The sequence below is a fragment of the Lissotriton vulgaris genome, chromosome 7 (assembly GCF_964263255.1).
Source record: "Lissotriton vulgaris chromosome 7, aLisVul1.2, whole genome shotgun sequence".
NCBI classification, from domain to species: domain Eukaryota; kingdom Metazoa; phylum Chordata; class Amphibia; order Caudata; family Salamandridae; genus Lissotriton; species Lissotriton vulgaris.
Window position 1 is genome coordinate 1,669,811,676 of NC_141695.1, and position 26,677 is coordinate 1,669,838,352.

General features: G+C 46.9%; 1 protein-coding gene across 1 annotated transcript in view; it reads right to left on the reverse strand.

Annotated features, from left to right (window-relative positions):
- LOC147706261 (bactericidal permeability-increasing protein-like) overlaps positions 1-26,677 on the reverse strand; it is a 104,724-nt gene that overhangs the window by 33,601 nt on the left and 44,446 nt on the right. The window contains exons 2-9 of the mRNA XM_086932705.1: positions 23,707-23,838; positions 22,372-22,486; positions 20,427-20,555; positions 18,649-18,804; positions 18,494-18,557; positions 15,967-16,027; positions 10,007-10,098; positions 7,867-8,043 (exon numbers count right to left, since the gene is read on the reverse strand). Coding sequence (XP_086788831.1) covers positions 7,867-8,043; positions 10,007-10,098; positions 15,967-16,027; positions 18,494-18,557; positions 18,649-18,804; positions 20,427-20,555; positions 22,372-22,486; positions 23,707-23,806 — 894 coding nt within the window. The 5' untranslated portion in view covers positions 23,807-23,838. The remainder of the gene's footprint in view (positions 1-7,866; positions 8,044-10,006; positions 10,099-15,966; positions 16,028-18,493; positions 18,558-18,648; positions 18,805-20,426; positions 20,556-22,371; positions 22,487-23,706; positions 23,839-26,677) is intronic.

Consider the following 26,677-nt stretch of genomic DNA (forward strand, 5'->3'; position numbering starts at 1 on the left):
ATTCGATGGAGGAGGCATTTTGGTCATACCACTTTTTCATGTCCTCTTGACTGACCTCCAGGTTTGCTTTTGCCAGTTCTCTGAACCGTCGGGTCTGGTTGCGGAGGGTCAGGAGGTATTTGAAGACATCCGGGGGGTTCTTTAGAGGGGGCAATTCCCAGCCTTCCTTGACTAGACTGAGAGGCCCCCGTACGGGGTGTCCATACAACAACTCAAACGGGCTGAAGCCGAGGGACTTCTGGGGGACCTCTCGATATGCGAAGAGGAGGCACGGCAGCAGCACATCCCACTGGCGACGGAGGGGCTCTTCCAACCCTCCAATCATTCCTTTGAGCGTGCGGTTGAACCGCTCAACGAGTCCGTTTCCTTGAGGGTGATAGGGGGTCGTGAATCGGTAGGTGACCCCACACTGTTGCCAGAGGGACTTCATATACTTGGAAATAAAGTTTGTGCCCCTGTCGCTGACGACTTCTCTGGGGAAGCCCACACGGGAGAAGATCCCCATCAGGGCCCGACCGACCACCGGGGCTGTCACAGTTCGCAGGGGAATAGCCTCGGGGTAGCGGGTGGCGTGGTCCACTAGTACTAGGATGAAGCGATGTCCTTGTTTTGTACGGGGGTCCAGGGGCCCCACAATGTCTATCCCGACCCTCTCGAACGGGGTGGTGACCACGGGAAATGGTTGCAGGGGGGCTTTTAGTTTGCGGCCGCTCTTTCCACTGGCTTGGCACGTGGGGCAAGATCGGCAATGCTGGAGAACATCATTCCTCATTTTGGGCCAGAAGAAGTGGGTTACTAGGCGGCTGTAGGTTTTATCCTGACCCAGGTGTCCCGCCAGGGGGACATCGTGGGCTAGGTTTAGCAAGAAGTCTCTAAAACGGAGGGGCACCACTAGCACTCGGCTGGCCCCCAACTCCGCGATCCTCTGTTCACTGTATAGCAGATCATTGTCCCAGTAGACCCAATGTGTTCCGGAGGTATCCCCTGCGCTCTGGGCGAGGGCTTGTTGGCGGAGTCCCTCTAGGGAGGGACAGGTCTTTTGCTCTTGGCGAAACTGTTCCTGTGTGGGTCCCCCTTCTTGATGCCACTGGTCAAGGCCAGCGAGGTCCGGAGGTTGAGCTGGTTCCGGGGGGACGGCACGGTCGGTGTCTTCGATTGGGGCGACCGGGGGAGGAGGTGCCGGCCATTCGGGTTCCTCTTGTCGGGGATTGGCACGGGCGGCCATGGACCGGGTGGTGACGCACGCCCAGTCCGGGACGCCCAACATCCCCAGGTGTTCTCTTCATTCTACGGCTGCCCAGGGCGAGCTTTCAAGGTCATTTCCCAGGAGACAGTCTACGGGAGCATCATCTCGGACCGTTACTTTCAACATGCCGGAGACCCCCCCCCATTCGAAAGGGACGCAGGCCATCCGACACAGACTTTCTGAGTTATCGGCTGAACGGACAGGGCAGAGAATGTTTGGTATGAACTGTTCTGGGGTCACCAGGTGACAGCGGACGGCTGTTACACTGGCCCCGGTGTCACGGAGGGCTTCGGCCCGGCGTCCATTGATGCTCACCCATTGGCTGTACTTCCGGGTGTTAGCGGGTAGGGGGACCCGCGGGACCATGTCTTTCCCCCCTAAGCATGCTAAAGTCATAGCGGCTGGCTCCCATTCTTGATGCTCTTGTTCGTATTCTTCCTGCTCCTCGGAGATCTGTTCTTCCCCTAGGGCAGCAGCGGCCATTTGGCGGGGTCTTGGGCTCTGGTACTGCGGGCAATTTGGGTCGTTTGCATAGTGGCCAACTCGTTGGCACCGGTGACACGTGACATTGGCTCTGTATCCCGTTCGCGCTGGGGTGCTGCCCCGGTTGGCCGGGGGGGGTGGAGCTGGTAGTGGGGGCGACCGGAGCGTTGTCTCTTCCTCGCCCTTGGCCCCCTCCTCCTCCTCGGGGACGGTGCTGACCGTTGTTGTTCCGGTTCTGTTCATAGGATCCATTTCGGCCCACTCTGGTGATTTCCCACCGGTCAGCCTCGGCTGCGAGCTGCCGTGGATCAGTCAATTTGCTGTCAAGGAGGTGCTGCCGGAGCTCAATGAAGCAATTGTTTGATAGATGCTCCCACACCATGAGGTTGAAGAGTTGTTCGTACGTTGTGACATTGCTTCCTTTGATCCAGCCCTCGAAGGCTCGGCTAAAATAGTTCACGTAGTCCACCCAAGTTGTACCCGGGATGCGGGTGCAGTCTCGGAACCTCTGACGGTACATCTCGGGTGTGAGCCCATAGCGGGTGAGGAGGGCAGCTTTCATGTGGTCATAGGAGGTCATCTGATGGTCCGGGAGCTGTAGCAGGGCATCGCGGCCCTCATTGAGGAATCTCCCCCAGAGACCGGCTCCCCAATCGCTTCGATCGATCCGGTGGGCGGTCATAGCGATTTCGTAGGCCTTGAACCATTGCTGGATGTCGTCCTCTCGGAAGTATTCTCGGACGACATCCTTGGGGATGTGTACCTTTTTCTCTGTTGCCCCTGGGTCGCGGGGTTGCTCGGGCACCCCTAATTCTCTGTTCTGCTTGCGTAAGTCTATCTCCGCTAGTTTGCGCTCATGTTCATACGCCAGCCTCTTTTCCTCGAGCTCCCTTTGTCTCTGTTTTTCCTCTCTTTCTTCTCGGAGACGCAGGTGCTCTAAGCTTATTTTTTGTTCGGCCAGTTTTAGTTCAATCTCCATTTTAAGCCGGGCCATTTCTAGTTCGTGTAGTCGTGTTTTCTCTCGTTCCTGGATCTCGTCTTGCGAGAGACCCGTTCTTTGCTCCTCGGGTGCCGTGGTGTTTTTTTCTACTGCTGCGATATTTTGGTCAGTGGTTTCCACGGCCCCGGTTTCTGCCCAGGACTCTAAGGACTGCTTAAAATCGTCTTTGGTACTTAGACCGGTGGTAGCGATACCTAGTTCGATGCAGAATTGTTTTAGTTCACGATGGCTGTACTCGTTCAATTTCTCCATTTGAAATTTCTCGGTGGATCCGCTTTCTTTAGTTGTCATCGTGATTTCGTCGTGGGGTGAGCTACTCTCTGTACGATTATGCGGTGATTCGGATCGCGCCGCTGGCCACCAATGTTAGACGGACCGGGAGGGTCGGCCGAGGACAAGGGGAGAGGTCTCCGGGGAGAGCCGTCTCCAGCGATCGTACAGACAAGTAACTTCCCCCCCCCCCACAGACGGACACCACACCAGGACAAGGTTCAACGATACTTTATCAGCAATTCTTTAGTTACGGTAAAATTATACAAGGAGGTCTGGACTCAGGGGTCCCCTCGATTCTGGTCTCTGGATTGGGAAAAGGGTAGCGGGACAGTCTTGTTACCAATAGATGAAAATAGCTCTCAATCCTCGAGCTCGGCGTTCTAGATGATCGGGCCGCGGCGGAGCCAGCAGGTCCCGAGATGGATGAAGGAAGCGACGGTCCGCGGCGGAGCCAGCAGGTCCCGATGAAGATGGTGGTTACAAACGGTCCGCGGCCACGCCAGCAGGTCCCGACGACGATGATGATTACGAAGGTTTCGGCAGCGCCAACAGGCAGGACGATGGTTCGCAAGGCAGGGCTACGGCAGCGCCAGTAGTCCGTCAAGGATGAGTTCTTCACTGCGTCTCTCGACTCCAGGATACAACTGCCTTCCTGCTCTGGAGCTGCCCCAGTTATAGGGCTGATCCTCTTTGATGTCCGGACCCTCGCCCTTGGAGGTTGGGGGGTCCGGGATGAAGGGGTCCAGACACCCAGCAGGGGGGTGGAGCCAGCGCCCGGGGAGATGGTGGGCGAGCGGCACCTGGCGAGGGAGAACCATCGACACCTCTTTCTCCCATTGACCTGCCAAGTGGTCCGCTCACCTCCTGGGTGGATGATGGTGCCGGGATGTCTGAGGCCTGGCCAGGCCCAGGGTTGGGGTCGTTCGGGGGCCACGCGGCCTCGTGGCGGAGTGTCCAAGATGGCGCCCAGGCTGGGCGCGCGGGCCAGTGAGAGATCGGGCCCACAAGGTCGATATGTTCAGAGGCAAGGGTCCCGGAGGGGACGGAAAGCGTGAAGTGGTGGTGTGTGACACTGGAGGGACCGGGCTCGGGCCTGGTCGGGCAGAGGGGGAGCGGCCCTTTACGTGGCCTGTCCAACAGTAAATAACAATGCCATTTATTTATCTGTTTTCAAAACCAACACATAAATACAAATTTTGTCATTTACAATGCCAATAACTCTAACTTTTCCAAAGGCGAAACCATTGCATTGTAAATGCTTGTTGTAACAAATTTATTTGAAATCTGATAGTTCCTCTTTCACTTCGTTCTGTAAGGCGAGCGTTAAGTTGTTCATGGTTCTAAAAGAGAGTAGCATTGCAGAGCTCCGAGTCAACCGCCTTGCTTATCCTACAATTTCGTTTGGTCATAGACTACTGAATTCCTGAATGTGTGTACGGGTTGGTGGCCTGACTGTTTTCTTCGGCTGGGAACGCTTGCAGAATGTAATGAGGGTGGTAGCAGAGACGTTCTAAGGCATGGGCAAAGTGTGCTCGGGCCCAGCCTTTTAAGGGGGGGAGGGGGGCTGACAGAGCTATGGGCTAGATGCATCAAGGCTTTTGCCACTCGCAAAGGCCGAAATTCGCAGAATTTCGGCCTTTGCGACTCGCAAACGGCCTTTTAGCAATATTTTGCTATGTATCAAATAATCGCAATTTAAGGAATCGCAAAAAATTGTGATTCCTTATTTTGCCATAGCATTTAAGGAATCGCAATTTGTGCGATTCCTTAAATGATATGTATGTAACTATTTGGAATTGCGAATTTGTGTTAAGAAATCGCAAATTACCACCAATTTGTAGTTGGTGGTAATTTGCGATTTCTTATTAAAAATGCCCTATTTGGCATTTGTGAGGGTGGCATGTGACACACATACATGCCCATAGGGCATGTATGTGTGCCACATGCACACACATGTCAATTTCAGGGGTGCAGCAGGGTGTCTTTGAGACACCCCTGCACCTTTGAAATAATTCTCAAATCGCGATTAGCTAATTGCGAAATCGCAATTTGAGAATTATTGCACTATCATTCCTATGGGCCTCCTGGCCCATAGGAATGCATTGCAAATTATTCATTATTTGCGAATTCGCATTTTTGCGAATTCGCAAATAAAGAATAATAAGGAATCGCTAAAAAATAGCGATTTTGTACATACATACCATTTTGCGCTTTCTAAATAGCGATTCGCAAAAAATCGCTATTTAGGAATCGCAAAATGGATGCTTGATGCATCTGGCCCTTTGTCTTGTCCCGATGAGCTTGCATAATTCTTTAACAGATTGTTTTAAATGCTGATTTCCTTTAATTTTATTTTTAATGTGAGTGATGTGTGAGAGTCTATTGTAGGCATTTTGCTTAGAAATTTTGTGTTTGTTTCATGCAACATCCATAAAAAAAGATTCTTTGAGATCAAAACAGGACCTCACATATGAGAAATGGGAGTGCGTCACAGATTATTTGGAGCAATATTAGTGATTTACTACTGTGTTACAAGATTGAAAACGCATGTCACTATCCCTGAATATTAGATGTAAATACATTTAGAATTTGGACAAGTGTGCCCGTGCACTGTCAATGACCTGGCCAAGAAGGCACGAAGGAGCTGAAATTGGATCATAAATTCAAACAACAAGGGCTCCCAAAATACATTTGGCCTAGGGCCCCCAAAATTCTTAAGATGTCTCTAGGTGGAAGCCAAGATTCGGGTGGGTAGCTGTCCCTCAGCAGTGACGGAGACATGCTAACGAACCTGCCATTGAGACAGAGAAAACCCAGTGATGGGTAGCTCTCCAAACAAAAACTGTGTACAGCCATGACATGTTTGTCCCAAGCAGGGGACAGCGATAACTCTTTCTGCTGTTTGTTTTCATCATAGATTGGACACTAACTATGTCACTCCCATATCTCTGTCCATTAAAAGAGATTTTTTATGGCTCCCACTATCCTCCTTTTTAACATGCATTGCATCTACAAACATGTCACCAGTTAACTCTTCCGATGAAGTCCGGAAACCTCCTTGATGTACTTGTTGTCTTTTTAATTCATTCTCATTTGCCTTCATGATTACTCATTTCGTTGTTATGGTTTCTGTTACAGTTAGTCTAAACAATTTGAAAGCTATTTTTCTATGCTTATAAAGTTTCAAACTCAGGTGTTATTTCTAATGTTGATGATCTAATATTTTATTGTCTTTACTTCCCTTGTTCTTTTTACCTCCCTGATCCCCCCGTTTACCTCTTCTTTCTTCCTTTTTATAAATTGTTATTGCCAATGATTATAAGCTTATTATGTTATATCTCTTTATATATGAAATGTTCTCATTTTCTTTATTTATTTTTTCAATTCTTCTCTTAATAAAGTTAAACTCAAAAAAAGAGATAACTCTTTCAGGAGAGAGGAAGTCAAGGGCCTTTTTAGATCAGGAGAACATGTATCTACATGTACAGGAGTAAATCACTTCGGATCACCTTTGTAAGCCTGGTTTCATTTCTTCTGAGGTTTCTCCAAGCAGTGGCCTCAGAGGACAACCTATTAAACATTTGCATGAAACTGAAACTTTGTATGCTTTTCCAAGATAGTCTTCCAAGAACATTTATAGTTTTTTCAATAAATGTATACGGCTATCTAATTCTTTTTGAATGATTTCTTTATTTAAGGCAAATGGAGTATGTTTAGAAGTGCAGAAAAATGCAATAAGAATCTTGTCATTTAAACATACATTCTTGTTTGGTGTAAGAGACCAGGAAATATACAACTATACACAGTAAAAGTGTCACCTGAGCAAATTTTATGAGTGAAAAGCAGTACAGAGGCGCTGTTCTTCATTCTAACATTCAATTCCAGAGAAGATTCTGCTATCACATTCTTAATACTAATGATTTGTTTTGTGTTGGAAACTCGGTGTTTCTGAAAGTACATCTTGATAGATAATTTTTTTCAAATTTCAGACTATTTTTATAATGTGAAAATAGGTGCCAGGAAATTCCACATGCCATAAACAGCTGAGAGACTGAATATGATATCACATTTCGAGTAAGAGCCATGAGTGCCAAGTGCCAGGCAGCCCTTGTGAGATGTGTGGTAGAAAGAATATGGGTCTTGGCACCCATGAGGCTGCTGTCCAAAGTAAGACAATGGGAGGCCTGGACACCAATCAACAGTGTATCCTTCAGCAGACTGTGCATTCTGTGGGGGATCTATGGAACCCATACAAGCTGTCTCACCATCAGCTAAAATTAATTGCAAAGCCACCAGTCCCTTCCCACTTGACCCATAAAATAACTATTTTACCACGCGCCCTCAGGTTGGGGACCACAAGCACATAGTTACTACTATTTCTGGTTTGTATATTTGTAATCTTATAGTGTTTTCAGATCACACCAGGGGCATAGCTACCAATGGTGCAGCAGGTGCAGAGGCACCAGGGCGAAGAGGCATCAGGGCCTACTCATTCCTGCTTATTGTTGTGTTTTGATACAGAAATAGCAGTCGGGGGTATTTCCCTTGCTTGCTCTAGGATCAATGGCACAATTGCTGGACCACTAGTTCAGATACTCAAGAAAGTTGCAGAATGTACATTTCTATTCCTTCATACCAAGCTAACTTTTGGGAGCAATAATACATACTACTGGAGAGGGTGCTCTGCCTCCTACCACCCCATTCTAACCACAGGTGCAGTGTTCTGTGGTGGGACTCAACCTAGAGATGTGCCTGTGATAGGATGTGGCACAGCCCATCTTCCTGCATCACCTCTCCCTGGTAGGGAGCATCTTCTGCCCGGCTCTACCACTCCTCACCATTCACGCCACTGCCCACAGCTTACCATGGCATCCGTGAGGTTGGTCTGGAGCACTCCCGACATGAAATAGACATATCCAGCCGAGTTAGCGAAGAACTCCGAGACTCCGATGTACAACATCTGGTTGTTCTGGTCAGGAATGGAGAAGGCCGCTGGAGGAAACGGGGGTTCACTGTGATGCCCCACTTGGTAAAATTCACCCTAGGTGAGAAACATTGAAAGAAGTGAATGGGACAAGGAGAGAATCAAGGATTGAAAAAGAAGTAGAGGAACAAGGAATGGAGAGGGAGTAAAGACAGGGCAAGAGGTGGGCACAGGTAAAATATAGAACACAACAGATTATGAGGGACTTACAGAATTCCTAGGTGTGCACTTTTTCAGTACTTCACTCGCTTCGGCCGGCTGACCTCACATTAACCTGATGATCTTACACCAACCTGAAGCCTACAACTCCAGCCTGATGATCCTACGCCAACCTCTCTAGCCTTCTACTCTAACCTCCTGATCAATCTACTGGTACCCTGACCTCCATTCCTATCTGCTAATTCCACTCTAACCTTCTCATTCCTCTCTACGCTATCAGACCCCCATTCCAACCTGCTGACTCCTCGGTCCAACATACTGGTCTGCACTTCAACCTGAGGAACCCCTCAATTCGTAAGTGTTACCTTCTTTTAGTCTACTGACCTCCAACTCCAGCCCCTTTCCAACACATTGAACTTCAAAACAATTTCCCGACTCTCACTCCCAGCCACAGACAGTCAAAATCTCTTACTCTGTTACACATCCCTGGCTCTCTGCTTCCAGGCTGAAGATTTCACATCCTGCCTAGCAGCCGCCTAGTCCTGACATTGAAAGCTTGGCCACCTTACGTTCTTCTCGCTACCCTTGTTATTTTGTTTTTGGTCCTCTGATGCTCACTTCAAATACCTGATTTAAAATTCAACAACCCAACTATCATCCACCCACCAACCCAACACCATGATCTTCAATCGGACGCTTACTCTTTGACCAAAGACCCTGAGCCCACACTCAACACCTGAAGAGAAGCAAACGTACATTAAATCCCCTGACTGCCAACCATTCTGAATTCCAAACCACAGTCTGCCTTTAATGTTTCAAAATGCTGCCCTTTGTCTTCTCCTCAACCTTTCTCCAAGTGTCTACGCCTTTCATCTTCTCCCCAGCCTTCCCTGATTTGGTGTTATGGAAAATATTGTTTTTAAAACCATCTGTTAAGGAGCCATTTGCAAAACTGGTCCTTTGTATTGTTAGCATATGCTTCGTCGCTACATCCAGGCAGACCAACTTTGCTCAGTATGTTTGAACTCCCTTGTTGTTCCCAAAGACAAAATGGTTCGCCTCCCCCCAGGAAGTCAAACACCGGAACCAACTCCCTGCTTCTGTCAGGCTTCTCGCCAACCACCTAGTGGTTGTAAAAGCCCTAAAAAGTTGTTCCTGCCATATGCTACAGTAGTGCCTAATCCGCTGCTTCTCCATCGGGACGGGCCACTCCGCCAGTCTCTGCAAGTCTCAGGTCAGACATTCAGATAACAATTTGTGCTTTACAGATATTGCAATCGATAGATAATTGCTTAAACCTCACTTTAAATTCCTAATGCCTAGTTCAGCCACAAATCTAACTCCAGCCATAAAAAAGATATCCAGGACTTCATGGTAATGCCCCAGGTCTAACTCCAAATCCCCCTAGACCTTGAATTTAAAAAAGTCTGACATTTTAGCTGGCCGCAACTGCTCATTAAAATTTCTCGACATTCCCTCACAAAACCCTTGAATCCTCAATCTCCAGAGCTTCAAACTCAAGCCACAGAACCAAATCAAAAGCATACTCATGCTCAGGCCACTTCCCAAACATTTCTATTGCTGACCAAGAGGCAGGTAGCCCAGATCAGGAGGATCCTTAGGCCAGACTCTGCAGTCTTCGTTCTTCGCCATGCTCATGTACTGGTTTTTTTCGGTGCTGACCAATCCCTGTCCCCCAAATTAGTTTTGACCTTTTCTGCTCGAACCTTTCCTATGCTGATCGGCTTCTGCTCTCCATCTCTGATGCTGACCAATCCCTGCACTCCATCTGGAATGCTAGGCAAGTTCTGCCTGACCTCCACTGGTACCCAGTACTGTGCTCTGATCATAGTTTGTTTACCTTAAAATCCAAGTCCATGTGCAGATCCGTGATCTGTGGAACGCTGATCAATGAATAATCAATTTCAGCAAATGGGTCAATCGGGGCAGAGACTGTGAAAAGAACCAGAAATGTTAGTAATAATCTGCGCGGCCCGTCTCGGTCACCACACCCCGCTCCGCCCCACCACCACACCCCGCTCCGCCCCATCACCACACCCCGCTCCATCACCACACCCCGCTCCGCCCCATCACCACACCCCGCTCCGCCCCATCACCACACCCCGCTCCGCCCCACCACCACACCCAGCTCCGCCCCATCACCACACCCCGCTCCGCCCCATCACCACACCCCGCTCCGCCCCACCACCACACTCCCAATTTCGAATCCTACTTTCTCTTCCCTATCCATTAAATCCACTATGCTGAGATCCCTGGGTTGCTGCACTTTGATCCTGTTTCACATTAACCGTTCAGTTCCTGTTTTGACTTGAGGTACAGTGCACACCACAAACAGAATTGTGTCTACTAAGTAGACTTTACAGCCCAGCTGAATATTATGCATTTTATAAACCACTAAAGATGAGAGGGTTTATCAGCTATGCCTGGGTTGATACCTTGGGTCTGCAGGACCGTAGACAGAAGGGTGCAGACTCACTGAGCAAGCACTTCAACATTAGTATTGTGGAACAGTACTTTTCTTCCTCTGGGGTTGAAGGGGAAGCCTTTGATCTACCTGGTTCTTTATGGTTTCAGAGTTCTTTGCAAAAAAAGGACAATACTGGGAGAAATTAATGTGTGAATGAATGAATTATTAAATAAATGATTTAGGTGCCAACGTGACTCGAGTCTGGTAAAATAGAGCAGAGCTTCTTTCTTAGTATTGATAACTCATGTTCGAGCAAGGGGTATCTGGTCTCGTGCCGCAGGTTTGCAGTAGGGCTGGTAGTAGAAACTGGAGCACAAATTACTCAATTATTTTGAGTCCAGGTGTTACATGCAGAGTTCTAAAACTTGCCTGGCCAATGAGCAGCCATAATGTTTTTCCTTTTATTCGTAAGGAGTAACTAAACCGCCCTAACCTGTCCAAGGGTGGCCGCCTTGTTGGAGGCAGTTTATTAAAGAGGGTCTAAAGACCTTGTGGCATGCACCTACAAAGAGGTCTACAAGCCTGACCTTAATGAAATCCATTTAGTTCCCTTGCTATAACCTGTGCGGCCCTGCATTATGCACCGCCTGAGGTCAGCCCCTCTGCCTGCTGCAACTTCTGGGTAACAGTGAACAGGCGCTACAGGGCGCAAGGATGAACAGGGAAACCAGGTGAGTTGAACTCCAAGGGTCATCTCAGACAAAGCAGGAGCCCTCCTTGTCCTCAGATTACATTACCCACAGAGCCATACACAGGCATAGTCCGAGTATCCAATGCCAGTTTGTAACCCCCTACGTTCCGAATAGGTCACTCCGATCTTCCGACCTACACCAAGTTACCTTCCCCGCAGTCAAGAGAGCTAGAGTTGGAGTAGTGTGGCTCACTGGTTAGAGGCGGCAGACCCGAGAGCAGAGGACGGCCCGGGACCAGGGTTCGATTCCCGGCGCGGCAGGTTTCTGGACCAGGGTCAGAGGACTCGATAATTCTCTCGCCTCGGTGCCCACTCTGATCAGCGATCACACTCGGCAACTCTGGGCATTAGCCTGCCTCATCTTCACTAACGGCCCCACCAGACCGCCGGGGATGCCTGGTCTCACCCTGGAGATACCCATTAAGGGACCATCTCTCAGGGAAGCCAGGAAGGGTTTCGCAGCGGTCGAAGTGCCTTGGGACCCTACGGGTAAGTAGTGCGCTATATAAATGCCTATACACACATACACATACACATACACACCGTAGTGGTGTAACAACAGACCCGCAACCCCCGCGGTGCAAGGGTGCCGGAGCTCAAGGGGGCCCCCTCAGGCAGTGTGTGAGGGTGGCAGCTGAGAGCTCCTGACTGGGTCCAGAGCGTGGGGGGGGGGGTCCCTCTATACACTTTGCAGGCGGCTCCCTTGAGTTTCGTTACGCCACTGGAAGACGGCCCTTTAGTTTCAACATGGACAAGCTCTGGAATTCTCTTCCCTTGGCTATCCGAGCCATAGACAACAAGCCGCTCTTACGAAAGCTCTTAAAACATGGCTTTTCTACATTGTACTCTTCAGGAATTTTACCTGGGTCCTCAGTGGCTTACCCTCTCCTAACTTGCCCCGGGCTGCTTCTGGGTCTCCATATGCTTTACAAATCTTTAGCATAGCAGAGTGAGCAGGAGCATTAGGGGACCGATAATGGAAATCAGCTACAGGGCCGTGTTGGGTGCCAGGAGCTACAACGCTAAGTAATGATGAGTAAATCTTTGAAGTCCTTAGGATGAGCAAGAACCCCTGAGGGTGAACAGAAGCCTCCAGACACAAGGAAGCGCATGGTTACGACTCATGGCCTGTTGGCGTAGAGGACATTTAGGGATCTGAGGGGGAGCACAGACTAAAGGACTAATGGGAGATTAACAGATTCTGGGACCCGAGTAGAAGAAATATATATATATTTATAGACCTGAAAATAAGGTGAGGGTCAGTTGCAGAGGAATAATGGGGTGTCTAGTCTTGGTCAATGTGCTCTACAAGTTTAGAAAGCTTCATTTATCTGCAATTTATCCCCAAATTACTCCCTCGATACTGACTAAGCAACATTGCACGAAAAGTGATTATCCACAAATGTGGGGACCTTTTTCTCAGGGTGCACGGGCCTACTTTTGGCCCCAGTCAGACCCTGCTGACCCAGCAATCGGCATTATCAGAAGGACATGCACAGATCTGCCACTTCTGCTCAACCCAATGAGCTATCTTATCGAGTTCCCCAGTGGTGGTTGACCTCAATGTCATAAATTGTGATAGGGGTTTCAGATCTTTAAGTTAAAGATATTACTTTAACCCTGCAAGCTATCTTGGAATACACTTAAATAGGGGAGCAGGTGCAACTGAACTTAGGGGCTGATTAGGATGGTGGGCAAACTTTCGTCCGTCCGCCAGACGATCATAAACGGGACCGCCCGACAGGCTGTCGGCAGTCCCGACAGAGGCATTACAATGCGACCGCCACCACTGCGGTCACAATGCCTATATTTTGCTTTGCGGCGGGTACTGCTGGCTTAAGAACATGCCGCATTGCAAAAATGGGATACATTACATATCCCTGCACTACTACGCGCCCCCTACCCAAGACCTTTCACGGCTGCCTTTTTATGGCGGGTTACCCGCCATGAAAAGGCGGGCGTAAAGGGAATTGTAATCCCTATGGCGGTGCCATTGTAGGGAATACAACTCTCTCCGACGCACCGGCGGGTTCAAGGAACCCGTTTGGATGTGTGGCGGTCGGTCTTTCCGACCGACTAGAACATGCCCGACATTGTAATAAGGCAGGCGGGAAACTTGCATATGATGGCGGTGAGACCGCCACCAAGGGGCTGTTGGTGGCAGTCTCACCGTCATCGCAATCAGCCCCTTAATCCCTTGTGCTGTTGAAGAGAATCATGAGCATTCTTAATAATTAATTAGTTAATTGACCTTGCATTTCAGGAGCTTTGCAGCAGTTTCAATGCCTTTTTAGAGCCTCTCACTGCTCAAAATAGAGTGATTTATGATATGTTTCTCTTTACATGGACATCAAAGCTTGGTTTTACTAACAAAAAAGTGTCTCTTAAGTGTCATATATTTGCAGTAGAACGTCGCTTATATGAAGGCTGAAACAATGGAAATGTCACACATAAGCAAGGTATGCCTGTGTGTGCGTACGTGTGTTGTGCCTGTCCTGTGTGTTTGACCCATTCCTACATCTCTTGTATGGTCCCATCTGTAAGTATTCCATATGTGGAGTTATTTTCAGATATCAGGTTTGGGACCTGAATCCATATTCAGTCCCAGTCCAAACCAGTTCCTCCTGCTTTGCCTGGGACAAAGCCCATGGCTCGACACCAGATGCTTGTAGCAAACCTCTACAATAATTGCAGTTTCACATCTGTCCAACTCCCTATAAAAAGAAAAAAGACTGAACCCCACTATGGCAATGCTATTTTTGACAATATACACAAATTCATTTTATTTTACTTTACAAGTATATTTTTCGTTTTATGATCTCTCATCACTTTTTCTTTTCTTTTCTTGTTGATCCTTTTTATTTATTTGGTAGATGAAATTGACATTTTGCGGACAAGAAAGGCAGGCGACTACTTATGGACATTGGAAACATTTTGACTACAAAGTCTTGGTGCTCTCACAAGAGTTATTAACCCACAGCTTGGAAGAGTTCACTGTTCTTTTGGACGAAAACCTTTTAGCAGCAGCCAAGCCTGATGAGTTATCGTTGAACCTTTAGAAGTCATTGTTACACGGATTTACTAGAGCTACCTAGCACGCGCGGGGTATGTTGTATTCCTCTGTTGACTCTCTGGATGTTTATAAACATAGGAGTGATGCCCAGAGACCCTACTACTTCCAAGTACTCCCAAAGAAACTCTAGGTGGTCGCCTCTAAATTTAGCTTGTTGTAATACACTACGCAAGCTGTTTTGGGTTGTACCGCACCAACAATGAGTGCAACATACTTCTGGTTTTCAACGTTGGTAAATTTTAAATGGTATATGTATATATGTGATTTGCAATCTGAAATTGCTAGTATATGCTCTACCTTTCCAAGGTATATTAACTGTGCATTCGTTTTTAAAAACATACCCTCGACTTACCCATGACATTTAGTAAGCTTGAAACCTCAGCAGATATTCAGAATCTGAGACCCATCATCACACCACATCCCCAGAGCTCACCTTAAGTTCCTCACCACATCTAATTCCTTACACTAAAGGAAATTAAGGGAGTCTTGGCTAAGATTCTGTGGCAAGATTAGCACAGTAAATGATCCAGTAGTGAGAATTAGCAGCAGCATCCGTGGACCTACCCAGGGCTTTAAGCTGAAAGCAGACACTGGCCAAAATGCCTGGCAGAGTACCCACCAGTAGATCTCCTTGTTGCCGGGACCATCTCAGCAGCTAAAAGGCAGGCTCACTGCAAGTATGCGGCAATGGAGGATCAAATTCTATGCCAGGGTGAGCAAGTTATGAGGCAATAAAAGGGAAATATTGTGGCAGAAAGCAGCACATACTATTTCACTTTATCATCATTGTAAAACAAATTGATACTGTCTGGGCAAAGATTTCACCCAAGTTGTACCAATTTATCCTCTGACTTCATCAATCAGAAAATAAAAGATGATAAGTCATCTTTTGAAAAGGGTCTCCGACCGTATCACACCAAGTGTGGACCTTTGTAATGTTTGACTCATTTGAGCTAGAAACAGTTTTCCTACTGAAATCTGCAAAATTTGCAGCAGATGGTGAGCTATGCGTGCCAAATCCACAATTATGCAGAACAACTTGCAGCCATGTGATTGCAAATTTCCAAATTTTCAGTGTCCCAGTTTATAGAGGATCGTGTGCTGGCTCCGAGGTCCAGCTTAAATGAAAAAGGTGTAAAAAGCCAGGCAACAGCTGAGCTTCGAGTAGAACATTCTGCAGCTCAGGGGAATGTAGTGCAGCTATGAGGCACTCCTGAAAAGAAAATAAGACAATATCCCCTATATAATTAAATTGGTAACTAACAGAGGGGGCCTCCACCAGCCCATCAGAAGTTCCTTGCTTGTTTCAGCATCTGTAGAAGTTCTTGGAGGTCCAACCCAGGGCGTTCTAAGGAGGAGTCCTTTTGAGGCTGTTGTTTGTAAGTCTGGACCGCATCTCCCTGATGCCTCCACCAAAAGCTCATGACTTACTACCAAGTCTACCAACTGGCGGCCATTTCAGCGTCCACCGCATTTGGGGGAGTAAGACGTAGCGAGGAAGAAGGCACCTGAGCACATACTGTACCATCACTATGCTTCAGTTGAGATACTTTTGTGAGCTCTTCTTACCTGGTATGGTCTTCAGAACCTCCTCCAGGTCTCCAAAGGCATTACCAACCTGCGGGCACAGCTGGAGAGCACAGAGGACAAGTCACTGCACCGCTGCAAGGTCGCTGAACACAGAGCATGCGCTTGGTTCTAACACTCCCATTCTAAGGACATCTTCGTACCCCTTCCTTCACACATCTCAAAGTCCAACTATAGCACTCACCACTTGTCACACATCTCTGGCTTCAGCCATCAAAGACTAGGCTCTCCTGATGGTCCACACGCCTCTCTTCCCTCGCTCCTTGTACATATCACACTATTCACCCTCCGCTTGTCACAAAGACTTTGATGCTTTCACCCCATGGCCTCTTAACCCATAGAGAACGTCAAGAGTGTTCACCCCACGATTAACTAATGAGGACATCTGCCCACTAGGAAACTGGTGGACAAGGCAGGATAAGTCAGGAGCAGGGACACAGCATTTAATAGTTCAGAAGGTGGAGTAGCATCATAGTCCAGCAGTCTGGGGGGGGGGGGTCTTATTGCACCCAAATTATAGTTCTTTTTTACCATCACACGTTGGGATAGGAGGACATTTTCCCAGTTTACATTAGGGCCCATGGCAACTTTGCTACACCATTGATCAGGAGAGGGGTAAGTCACACAGTGAAAAAACGATTTACCTACAATATAACACGCATGCCACATCATAGTTCTGATTGTTATGAAATGCTTTCTCGTAGGCTTACAATGGTGTATGGAGCGGATGAAACAACAACAACAAAAATGCAATAATATTCGGACAATAAGCAGGAAAGTTGCATGCGTGGTGACTTTTCGAGGGCCTGTTGCGGTTAGCCCACCATGCCAAATTCATGACGCCTGCTTCCCCCACACATTGGAATGGCGCATACATATGAAACTAGTACATATAATGGAGCCACAGTGATAGGTTGAGACACAAACAGAAAGGGTACTGCAAAGACAAGCAGGGCTATAGTCCCTCACACACAGAGCTCATACCGTGCAAGCAGCCAGGGCATGGTACCAGAACATCATGGACTAAATGTCATTGTTCAGAAATATTAGCTCCGAAATATCAAGGAAACAAATATGGCCCCACTGGAGCTAATAATACAAAATTTACACCCAATGGGTACAATGGTTTTGTAAATCATGTTTAGGACTGAATATTTATGTCAAACAATATTTTTGTTATGGATATTCTGACATAAACCTCCAACCAAGAGACAGAGCGTCTCTCTCCAACAGAAAACCAGTGACAGCGGCCACAATGACGAGGCGGTGGGCCGGTGCAGAGGGCATGGGGGAGCACTGGAGGGGGAGCGCGTGCAGGGGGCAGGGGTTTAATAATAAAACATGTAAAAACATAAACACTGACCTGGAGCTGCTGCCTGCCTCCTGCCTCGTCCTTCCTGGTCCCAGCAAGCACTGGGACAGCGTCGCAGACTCTCTCTGCAATCCTGCGCTACTCTCATACTATGAGAACATCACAGGGATTGGCCTGAGCAGGCTGGTTTGACACTCCGCTCAGACCAGGAAGTCTGTGGGGGTTTCTCCAGCCCAGCTGTTCAATGGAGAAAGGTAGGAGAAACCTAAGTGCGCATGTGTGTTTGGCCAGGCTGAGACGACCGGCCAAACACATATTAACACTTAGGGAGTGCACATAGCACTCCTCCTCCCCATGCCCCACCCCTCGCTGCACAAGCTGGCTCAGAGCCAGCATATGAAAAATAAAACTATGCTAGAACATCATTTTGTTTTTAATTTGCTCGCCTTGAGCCAGGCAGTGGGGCGAAGCTCCTCCGCCATTGCAGAGGAGCCGCCGCTGCGTAAACACATTTTCGGGACAGACATTTGTTCAGAGGGATCATTTCAGCGTTTTATGGAACAACCACACCTAATATAATCTAAGTGACAGTGTAGAGGGACAAGGATTAAACCCTATGAAAGGGGGTCACCTCCGAGTTTAGGGGTAGCAAAGACAGCCTCAAATGTTGCTCCAGGAGGAGTAAAGGATGCAAAACACTTGGCCCTCTCACTGTAGAACGGAGTGAAGAGCGCCCCGAGGATAGTGGCATTGCCTCACCATGAGGCAGATAATGCATGTAGCTTTGAGTGTCAAAAAGACTCCTCCACGGTGGCTGCTGGCATGTCCGGAGGGTGGTCAGACAGGTGGGGCACATGCAGGTAGTAGCACTTTAGTTTCATAAACACATGGTAGTTGGTGGACTAATCCCTGAAACATTAAAACCCTAAAAATGCATTTTTCTGGGCAGAAAGAAAGTTTTACATGAAGGCAGACACATACTACTTCCCAACAGTAACAGTTGCCATGTCTGTCGAAGGCTGGGCGCAAAGCCTTGGCCAACCTTTTATTGAGACATGCTCCTTTCTCCATTTCATCCTCAATCTCTCATAACCCTTTCTTTGAAACCCACTGCACACATTCACCTGACATCTCTCTAACATGAGTCAAGGGTCCCCACAGATGTAGAAGTATTTGATAAGGATCAACCAGGCTTACATTTGTATTGATTATGTCCCTTAGAGGTCCCTCCAGAGCCCCTGTGAACAGGTTGTACAGCCAGCTGCAAAGACAGAAGCAAACACATGAAGGATGGTTTGGAAGAAAGAGTACACACAGGGCATCGCTGGAAACATCTGCTAACAGCACAGTACCTGGATCCACCATGGAAGGTGACATGAAGCGCCCCAATACTGGAGCTGCAGGCGTCCTTCCACACCGCTGGGCGACCACCCTCATCCCGGGTCACACCAAGAACAGCCGAGATGGACAAGCCCTCCACAGTCAGGTCACAGGAACCACCGTCTTTTCTGTGGATACAAAGCATGAGTGTTAGACAGATAGGCAGACATTTAACATCTGTCGCGTAATATTTAATCACATACGGTTACAAGCTATGAAAAGCCTTCACTTGGGCTAAAATCCTCTCTCAGCAGAAACATGTAGGTAGGTCACAGAAGAGAATGCGAAGGTGTTAAGAGGTACTGAAGGTGGGGTGAATGTTAGAAAGTGACCCATGCACCCACCGAAAGGAGTGGGTCAGAGGCTACATTTGTGGTTTTCAGACTGTAGGCAAGGGTCGGAAAATAAGGGCGTGGGCTGAAGAGGGTCTGAAAGCTAGGGTGCAGGACTAAAGTTGTGTATGAAGGTTTGAAATTTGGGGTGTAGGTCTAAAACTCGGGCATGATTGAGAAAGTGGCATGATGGTCTGAAAGTGTGGTCGAAGGTCTGAAGGTGATCGTGGTCACGGTGATCATCGAACAGCATTAGTCCTTTCCCACCTGCGCTATGGGAACTCTCCGTTCATCGGTCTCCCACACTGGTTGACATTTAATTGGTACAAAAATGCTGTTGCCCGTCTTCTTCTCCTTAGTCTTCCCCTGGATTCAATTATGGCAGAGCATCTGACTACCTTAAATTGGCTTCCTATTATAAGTGATCCTTGTTCACAGCACTCTGCCTTGTCATTAGGCTAGCCACAGCCTTTGCACCTGTTACCGGCAAAATAGAATCATACTTTATCAACGCGCTCACCCCCACCCAGGGGAGACCATGTGCACTCAGAGGACTCTCGGACGGAGCGCCGAATAGATTCCTAGTCCCATGTCATTCGCATTACAATTAGAACCAGGCCGCTCATGGCCTTTCAAGAGGCACCAGAGTTGATGGAGAGGTCACCAGGAAGAGAGCTGCCGCCCTCTGCATACCACTTAGAGCATGATGGTCTCTGTGACTATCTGGATTCAGGTGACCACCTCCCTGCAGGTCATACGGATATTGCTTACAGACCTGGATTTTTGTGTGCTAGTATAATGTCTTTAGGGGGCTGTAGTCTTGTTTTGCTTCCATTGAACTAATTAGACTAACATACCTGAAATCCGTGATTTGTGGGTGAAGAGTTTATAACTAGAGACAGCGCCTGTATTGACCTTGAGTGAGCTGATCATCCTAATCTGGATAGTAAGGCCACATGTTAGTATTCTATAAAACACCTAAACAGGCAAAATAATTCACTGCAGATGTGTTTTATGGCAAATATATATACTAGTTCAGATGTTGTGGTTAATTGTAAGCCCCCGACTTACAAACATTTTGCACTGAGTTTGTGTCACAAAAATGCACTCATACTCTATTGCTGCACGTGTTCCAGCTACACATACTCCACGGCTGCACTGGTTGCACGTGGGTTGTACACACACACTTCAGAGCCACATTGGCACCTTCGTTTGTAGACACACTCCAGAGCTGTCCTGGGTCCACCTTGGGATGCAGACACACTTCAGCGTCCAACTGGTTCCACCTTGGGTTGCGCACACACTCCACAACTCCACTGGTTCCACCTTGGGTTGCACACACACTCCACAGACACACGGTTTCCACCTTACATTGTACATACACTCCAGAACCGCAGTGGATTCACATTTGTACTCACATGAACAGCACCTGCACGTGCCAGTTTGCAGTGATCATGATCTTGGCGTTACTGATCGATAACTTTATCCCGGTTCCAGGAACAAAGCCAACAGCGGACTCTGGGAGCTGAAAATCCTGAATCCGGATCCTAGGATGAGAAGAGGAGGAGAATGGGACCTCGGCGCACATCCAGCTATGGCTACCATGCGATAGATTCTTAGCAGTATCCAGCACCACCCATCAGTCTCTAGCACTAACTATCTCTTGTCACCTCCATCGATTCCTCCTCAAAACCCATCATCCTCATCCACGCCACAACCCGTCCTTCTCAAAGACCACCTACCCCTATCAAAGACCACCCATTCCCTGCTCAACACCACCCAACCCCGATCCATCATCATCAGTTACTCTTGAACACCACCCATCTCTACAACCCGGGTGTTCCTCTCCAAACACTTTCATCCCGAGTACTTTGGGCCCATGAGCCTAACCAAGTACCTAACCTTAGTGTTTCCTGGCAGAAGTGCAGGGGTCACCTGCTTCGTCCTTCGGGGAGTGGCCTTCCTCGATTATTCAGCTTGGCATCTGTCTGCTTCGTGATGGTCTACTGGAGATTTTCAAGGGTACAGCCTCTTTCCGGTACCCTAGTGAGGATGCTCTTGGAGCCTGTCGTGTTACTTGTATGAAATACCCTGGGGTCTTCCCTAATTGACCGTTTGCTATTTCTGCCCGCAGTCGAGCTAACACTGTTAGGGGCTACAGCTTTGTGTAGGCGATCCTACTTTACAGCGAGTCCTGTGGAAATACAAGATGCCTTACAAGGAGTTGTTGTTTTAAGCATGCACCAACCAATCCCGTAAGGGGGTATAACCTTTTATCTGATTATATTAACAACGTATCATTTTCTTTGAAGAGTCCATTTGAACCTGTTCTATCACTGTGGGTAAGTATTTAAACATATTCCTTTTAACACCAATGGCTTTGACCGGACTTTAACTTTATTGATTCCAATAGTGTTGTGATTGCTTTCATCTGACTCTGACTCCAAACCATTCTTCCATGAGCTAGGCATGGACCCCTCAATTACAGTTACCACTGGAGAGTCAACTAAACTGGAGTTTTGTGTCGAACGACTGTCCGCTAAGTATCCTGAATCCTGAGCAGAATCCGGGGCCACAGATCTTACTCTTCAACACCATCCATCCTTCTCCATCGCCATCTGTCCCCTCAATCTCACTCTACAATGCCTTCATCATACCTGCATCACTCCAGAATGTACCCATGGTGTTGGAAAGAAGGAGCGCCTGAGTGCAGAGGGAGCACCATTCTGTGAAGTATAGTCCCTGGAGTCCTTTGCATTCATCTACTGCACATTTGTAGGTCTGGCTTGACATCTCAGCTGTCTACCAGACCTAGTTACCAATTGTTCAAAATTTACATAGAGTGGACTTTGATTCTGCCTACTGGAGTATAACTCTCTCACCTCATGCTAGGGCTATTTGTTGTGTCATTCTTCCTCCTATGGAGTGCTTGCACTGCAATGCATGAGGGAATATTTTACATCAAAAGAAGTCTACTAAATCATCACTCTTTAAATTCTGTAACTCATAGATGCATTATTTGTTTTCAATGCAGCAGGTTTTTAGGTGCATTAGTCAAGGTTCACAATGCAAGCCAGACCTATTCATCTGCCAATGCTTGCAATCCCCTGCTACCTGCGGGCATCTCATGTGCAGCTTCATTGGATTCCTATGGTGATGTAGATTTGCACCTTATTGGTATTACTACAGATAAAACTGAATGTCATGCAAAAGCAAAGGATTGTTCTCAAGAAGGTGAAAAGTTGATTAGATCATAAAAGGATTCCCCATGTGACCGAAGTTAAAAATTGACCCATAGAGCAGTTTCTGGCCACACTGGACTATCATACTAAGTGAATTACTACCTCTGCACAGAATACTTACTCAGACACGGTGTAATGCACATCTCCGATCACTGGAACTGAGTATGTACCAGACTGGTCCGGAATTGATATTGTCTGTAGTTGTGCCTTGAGGACCTGCATGCCCACCTGACGCCCTAAAAGATGACATGAGTTCAAAGGTTACAGCAGAAGAACCAATAGCTTAAGTGGGTAGGATCAGGGCTGTAGTGAGGCACAGAAAAGGCAGTAAACACACTGGTGGACCGCAACAAAGTGAGTCAATTCTGATGCTGCAGAGGTACAACGCTTCTCTGCGCTGCCCAAGACCATGTACTAAAAATGCAGTGCGTGGCTCCTTATTTTTTCTGGCGGTGGGAGGAGCCTTTTAAGGGTCTGCTATTCTGGAGCGGTCGGATCTGCTCACTCACTATAGCGACTTTGAGCAATACAGGGCTGGGAATGAGAATTGGGAGTAGCATCCTAGTTGTATTCACCAAAGTCATTCGGGTCTCCTAAACTCTTTCTCTTTATTGCTTACGCAGTGGCTTTTTTTTAAGTGTATGTTTTCTTTTTTTAATTAAGGTATTTAACAAGACCAGGATGCAAGGGGATAAAGTTCTACAGTAAGGTAAATCGACACTGAAGAGGCTTCCTGACAATGGGAATGGAATATAGGTATTTACATTGCATGTGTTTACAACGCATGCGATTACAACTCGGTCGTTACAACGACCGCGTTGTTACATAGCAGTACCATTACAAAGCATCTTGTTACAACAACTTGCAGTAGGGGGCGCCGTGGACTTGGGAATAGCATAACTTACTATTCCAACTCCAGTGCGTGCAACAGTAGGGAAGGTGTTGGAATTGTAAATTATACTAATTCTTAGTTTACAGCACCCCCTACAGCAAGTCGTTGTAACGACTTGTGTTGCGATGGTACTGTGATGTAGCAACGCGGTCGTTGTAACAACTGTGTTGTAATGCATGCGATGTGATGGCTGTTTCCCACAGGAATGTTGTTCTTCCAAGAAATCTCATGCAACCTCCACATTGAATCCAGCAGAACTTCGCACCAGCAAAATGTAAGCAGATGACAGTCTGCAGCCCGATGGTAAATCTCTCTGCTCACTCTAACCGCCTGCCGCTTCAAGGTATAGGATCCAGCACTTACCCCTTTGGGAGGTGTTTGTGTGTTTGTCTGTGTGTGTCTTTGCTTCAGATTTACCTGATGGTGTCCAAACATTGGCCAGTTCTGATTTCTAGAGAGCTAAATCTCAATACAAACAATTACTATATTATTTCAAAAATAAAAGTGGGTATGCGTAACCAGGACAATGAGGAATGCGTTCATAGTAAGACCGGTGCTACATACCATAGTCAAGTCCCTGCTGGGTAATCCGTCCTTTCAAGCCAGCCTCTGTCGCCTCGGTGCCCAGGACAAAGAGCAGAGCAAGCACTCCCACCCAAAGCATCCTCTAATCAGAATCCAAGGTGGGTTCCTTTCCTGTGGGAAACATAGGGGTCAGGCACCATCTGGACAACACAAACAACCCTATAAATACTTACAGGCATCATCAAAAACACATAGGATGAGCATACTTGATACGTGGTCACATGCCCAATTCGCAGAAAAGTCAAACAGTCGAGAATGCTATATACTCTGCTTTCTTATATATATTTTAAAAGTATATGGACCTGGAGTGCCCTGTTTGGTGAATGCCCCATTGTTGCTTACTACTGCATTCCATGAGCCTGAAAATGGATGCAAGCTGTATAAACCAATGCAGAATCTTTGTTCATCTCAAACCAATCTTTTGTCGATCACTCATTTCTGAAAATCTCTCTCTTGTGGAAAAAACTTTCCAGTCCTGACCTCCAAACTATGGAACAAGCTCACCCCAGAGCTCCTATTACTTCCCCTCCCATTTTCTTTTCAAAGAGATTCAAAATGTATCTGTTCTCAATATACCTCTGTGCAGATGTCCAGTTCCCCGAGCTAAGCCCACCACCCGATCACGGGAGACAGTAGAGGGAAAATGGTGGATTGGAGGGAAATGTATTGTATTGCATTGTAATTGCATGTACATAGCACTTACTGCCCCTGACGAGGCTTCGTAGTGCTTTTTTGGTGAGTAGCATTCTACTCCGGAACTCATAAAGGATTAGTGTTGAATTAGTATAGTGAAATAGGATAGTAATTTGAGGGGTGGATATTAGTCAGTTATTTGGATTGAGAAGGATAGCGGAGAGATAGAAGAGGGAAAAAGGTTTGCATTTATATAGCGCTTGTTACCCCTGATGGGGTTTGGAAGCACTTTTTTAGCTAGTGGCACGCTTCTTCGGAACCCATAAAGGATTAGTGGTGAATAAGTATAGTGAAATATGAAAGTAATGTGAGTGGTGGATATTAGTCAGTTATTTGGATTGAGAAATGTGTGAAAGTGAAGGATGTGTGGAACCGATTGAGCCAAGAATTGTAACAGTTTGTGCAAACTCCCTAGCATGGGAAGAGTGTGTAGTATAAACGGATATATTGTCCAAGTGAACTAAACGACATTCCTTAGCTGAGCTCACGGCAAGACAGAGCTAGCATTTCTAAAAGAATAGAAAACAAGCATTTGCAATGCAATAGGTCTCACATTAGGAAAGTTTGAGCTATTGGTCTTGTAAATGACACATTTTTTATTTATGTGTTGGTTTTGAAAATAGCGAAATTAATAGCTTTGCATTTACAATGCCAATAGTTTTAACTTTCACAAATGTGACACCTATGGCATTTGTAATGCAATATGTGTTGTATTTATGTGACTTAGATGTATTGATATTACAAATAACAATGGCTTTTATTTTTTTTAATAATTAATACTTAAATAAAAGTTATTGTAATTTATAATGGCAATAGCTTAACATTTTGTAAATAACTTTTGTGAAGATTATGTTCTGTGTATTTTATTGTGACGAAAATCCAAGAACAGAAGTGAAATATTAATTTCTTTTTATGACATTTGTAATAAAGCTTGAAACATTGAGAGAACATATTCGAACCAGTTGTTGTTGAATGGTTGCACAGACTGATGCTGTGGTGGCGTGAGTTATGCTGTGGTATTCAGTGATGCCGTGGTAGTGCACAGTGATGTTGTAGTGCCCCTGAGTGATGCTGTAGTGGTGCTGAGTGATGCTGTGGTGATGCGATAGATAGATAGAGTGAGGGCGATAGAGTGAGGGCGATAGATAGAGTGAGTGATATAGATAGGATGATAGAAAGATAGATAGATAGATAGATAGATAGATAGATAGATAGATAGATAGATAGATAGATAGATAGATAGATAGATAGATAGATAGATAGATAGATAGAATGAGGGCGATAAGAGAGTGAGGGCGATAAGATAGCGTGAGGGCGATAAGATAGCGTGAGGGCGATAAGATAGCGTGAGGGCGATAAGATAGCGTGAGGGCGATAAGATAGCGTGAGGGCGATAGATAGAGTGAGGGCGATAGATAGAGTGAGGGCGATAGATAGAGTGAGGGCGATAGATAGAGTGAGGGCAATAAAGTGAGGGCGATAGATAGAGTGAGTGATATAGATAGATAGATAGATAGATAGATAGATAGATAGATAGATAGATAGATAGATAGATAGATAGAAAGAATGAGGGCGATAAGATAGCGTGAGGGCGATAAGATAGCGTGAGGGCGATAAGATAGCGTGAGGGCGATAAGATAGAGTGAGGGCGATAAGATAGAGTGAGGGCGATAAGATAGAGTGAGGGCGATAAGATAGAGTGAGGGCGATATAGAGTGAGGGCGATATAGAGTGAGGGCGATAGATAGATAGATAGATAGATAGATAGATAGATAGATAGATAGATAGATAGATAGATAGATAGATAGATAGATAGATAGATAGATAGATAGATAGATAGATAGATAGATAGATAGATAGATAGGAGTGAGGGCGGGTCTCGGTGCTGCTCTGTACATAGAAGCAGTGCTTACAGAGGACAGGGGCGGTCTGTGGAGCGTGACAGCCGTGCAATAAAACTGAGGTCCTTAGGCTGCTGGCGAGTGCATTGCTGCCATGCACGGAGGAGCATAGGGGGGGGTGGGGGGGGAGTCTATATGCTGTTTAGTACATAAAAGCAGAGCTCACAGAGGTCACCCTTGGGGTGTTGTGAATGCTCACAGGGTGTGGGTGTCTCTGCTGCTCTGTGCATAGAAGCCATGCATACATAGTTTGGGGGGTGGGGGTTGTAAGATGACACCTCAGAGGGCTTTACAATGCCAGTGGAAGCACTTATGCCATCCACTGAGGGCAGGGTGTGGCATGTGTGCGATAGAGA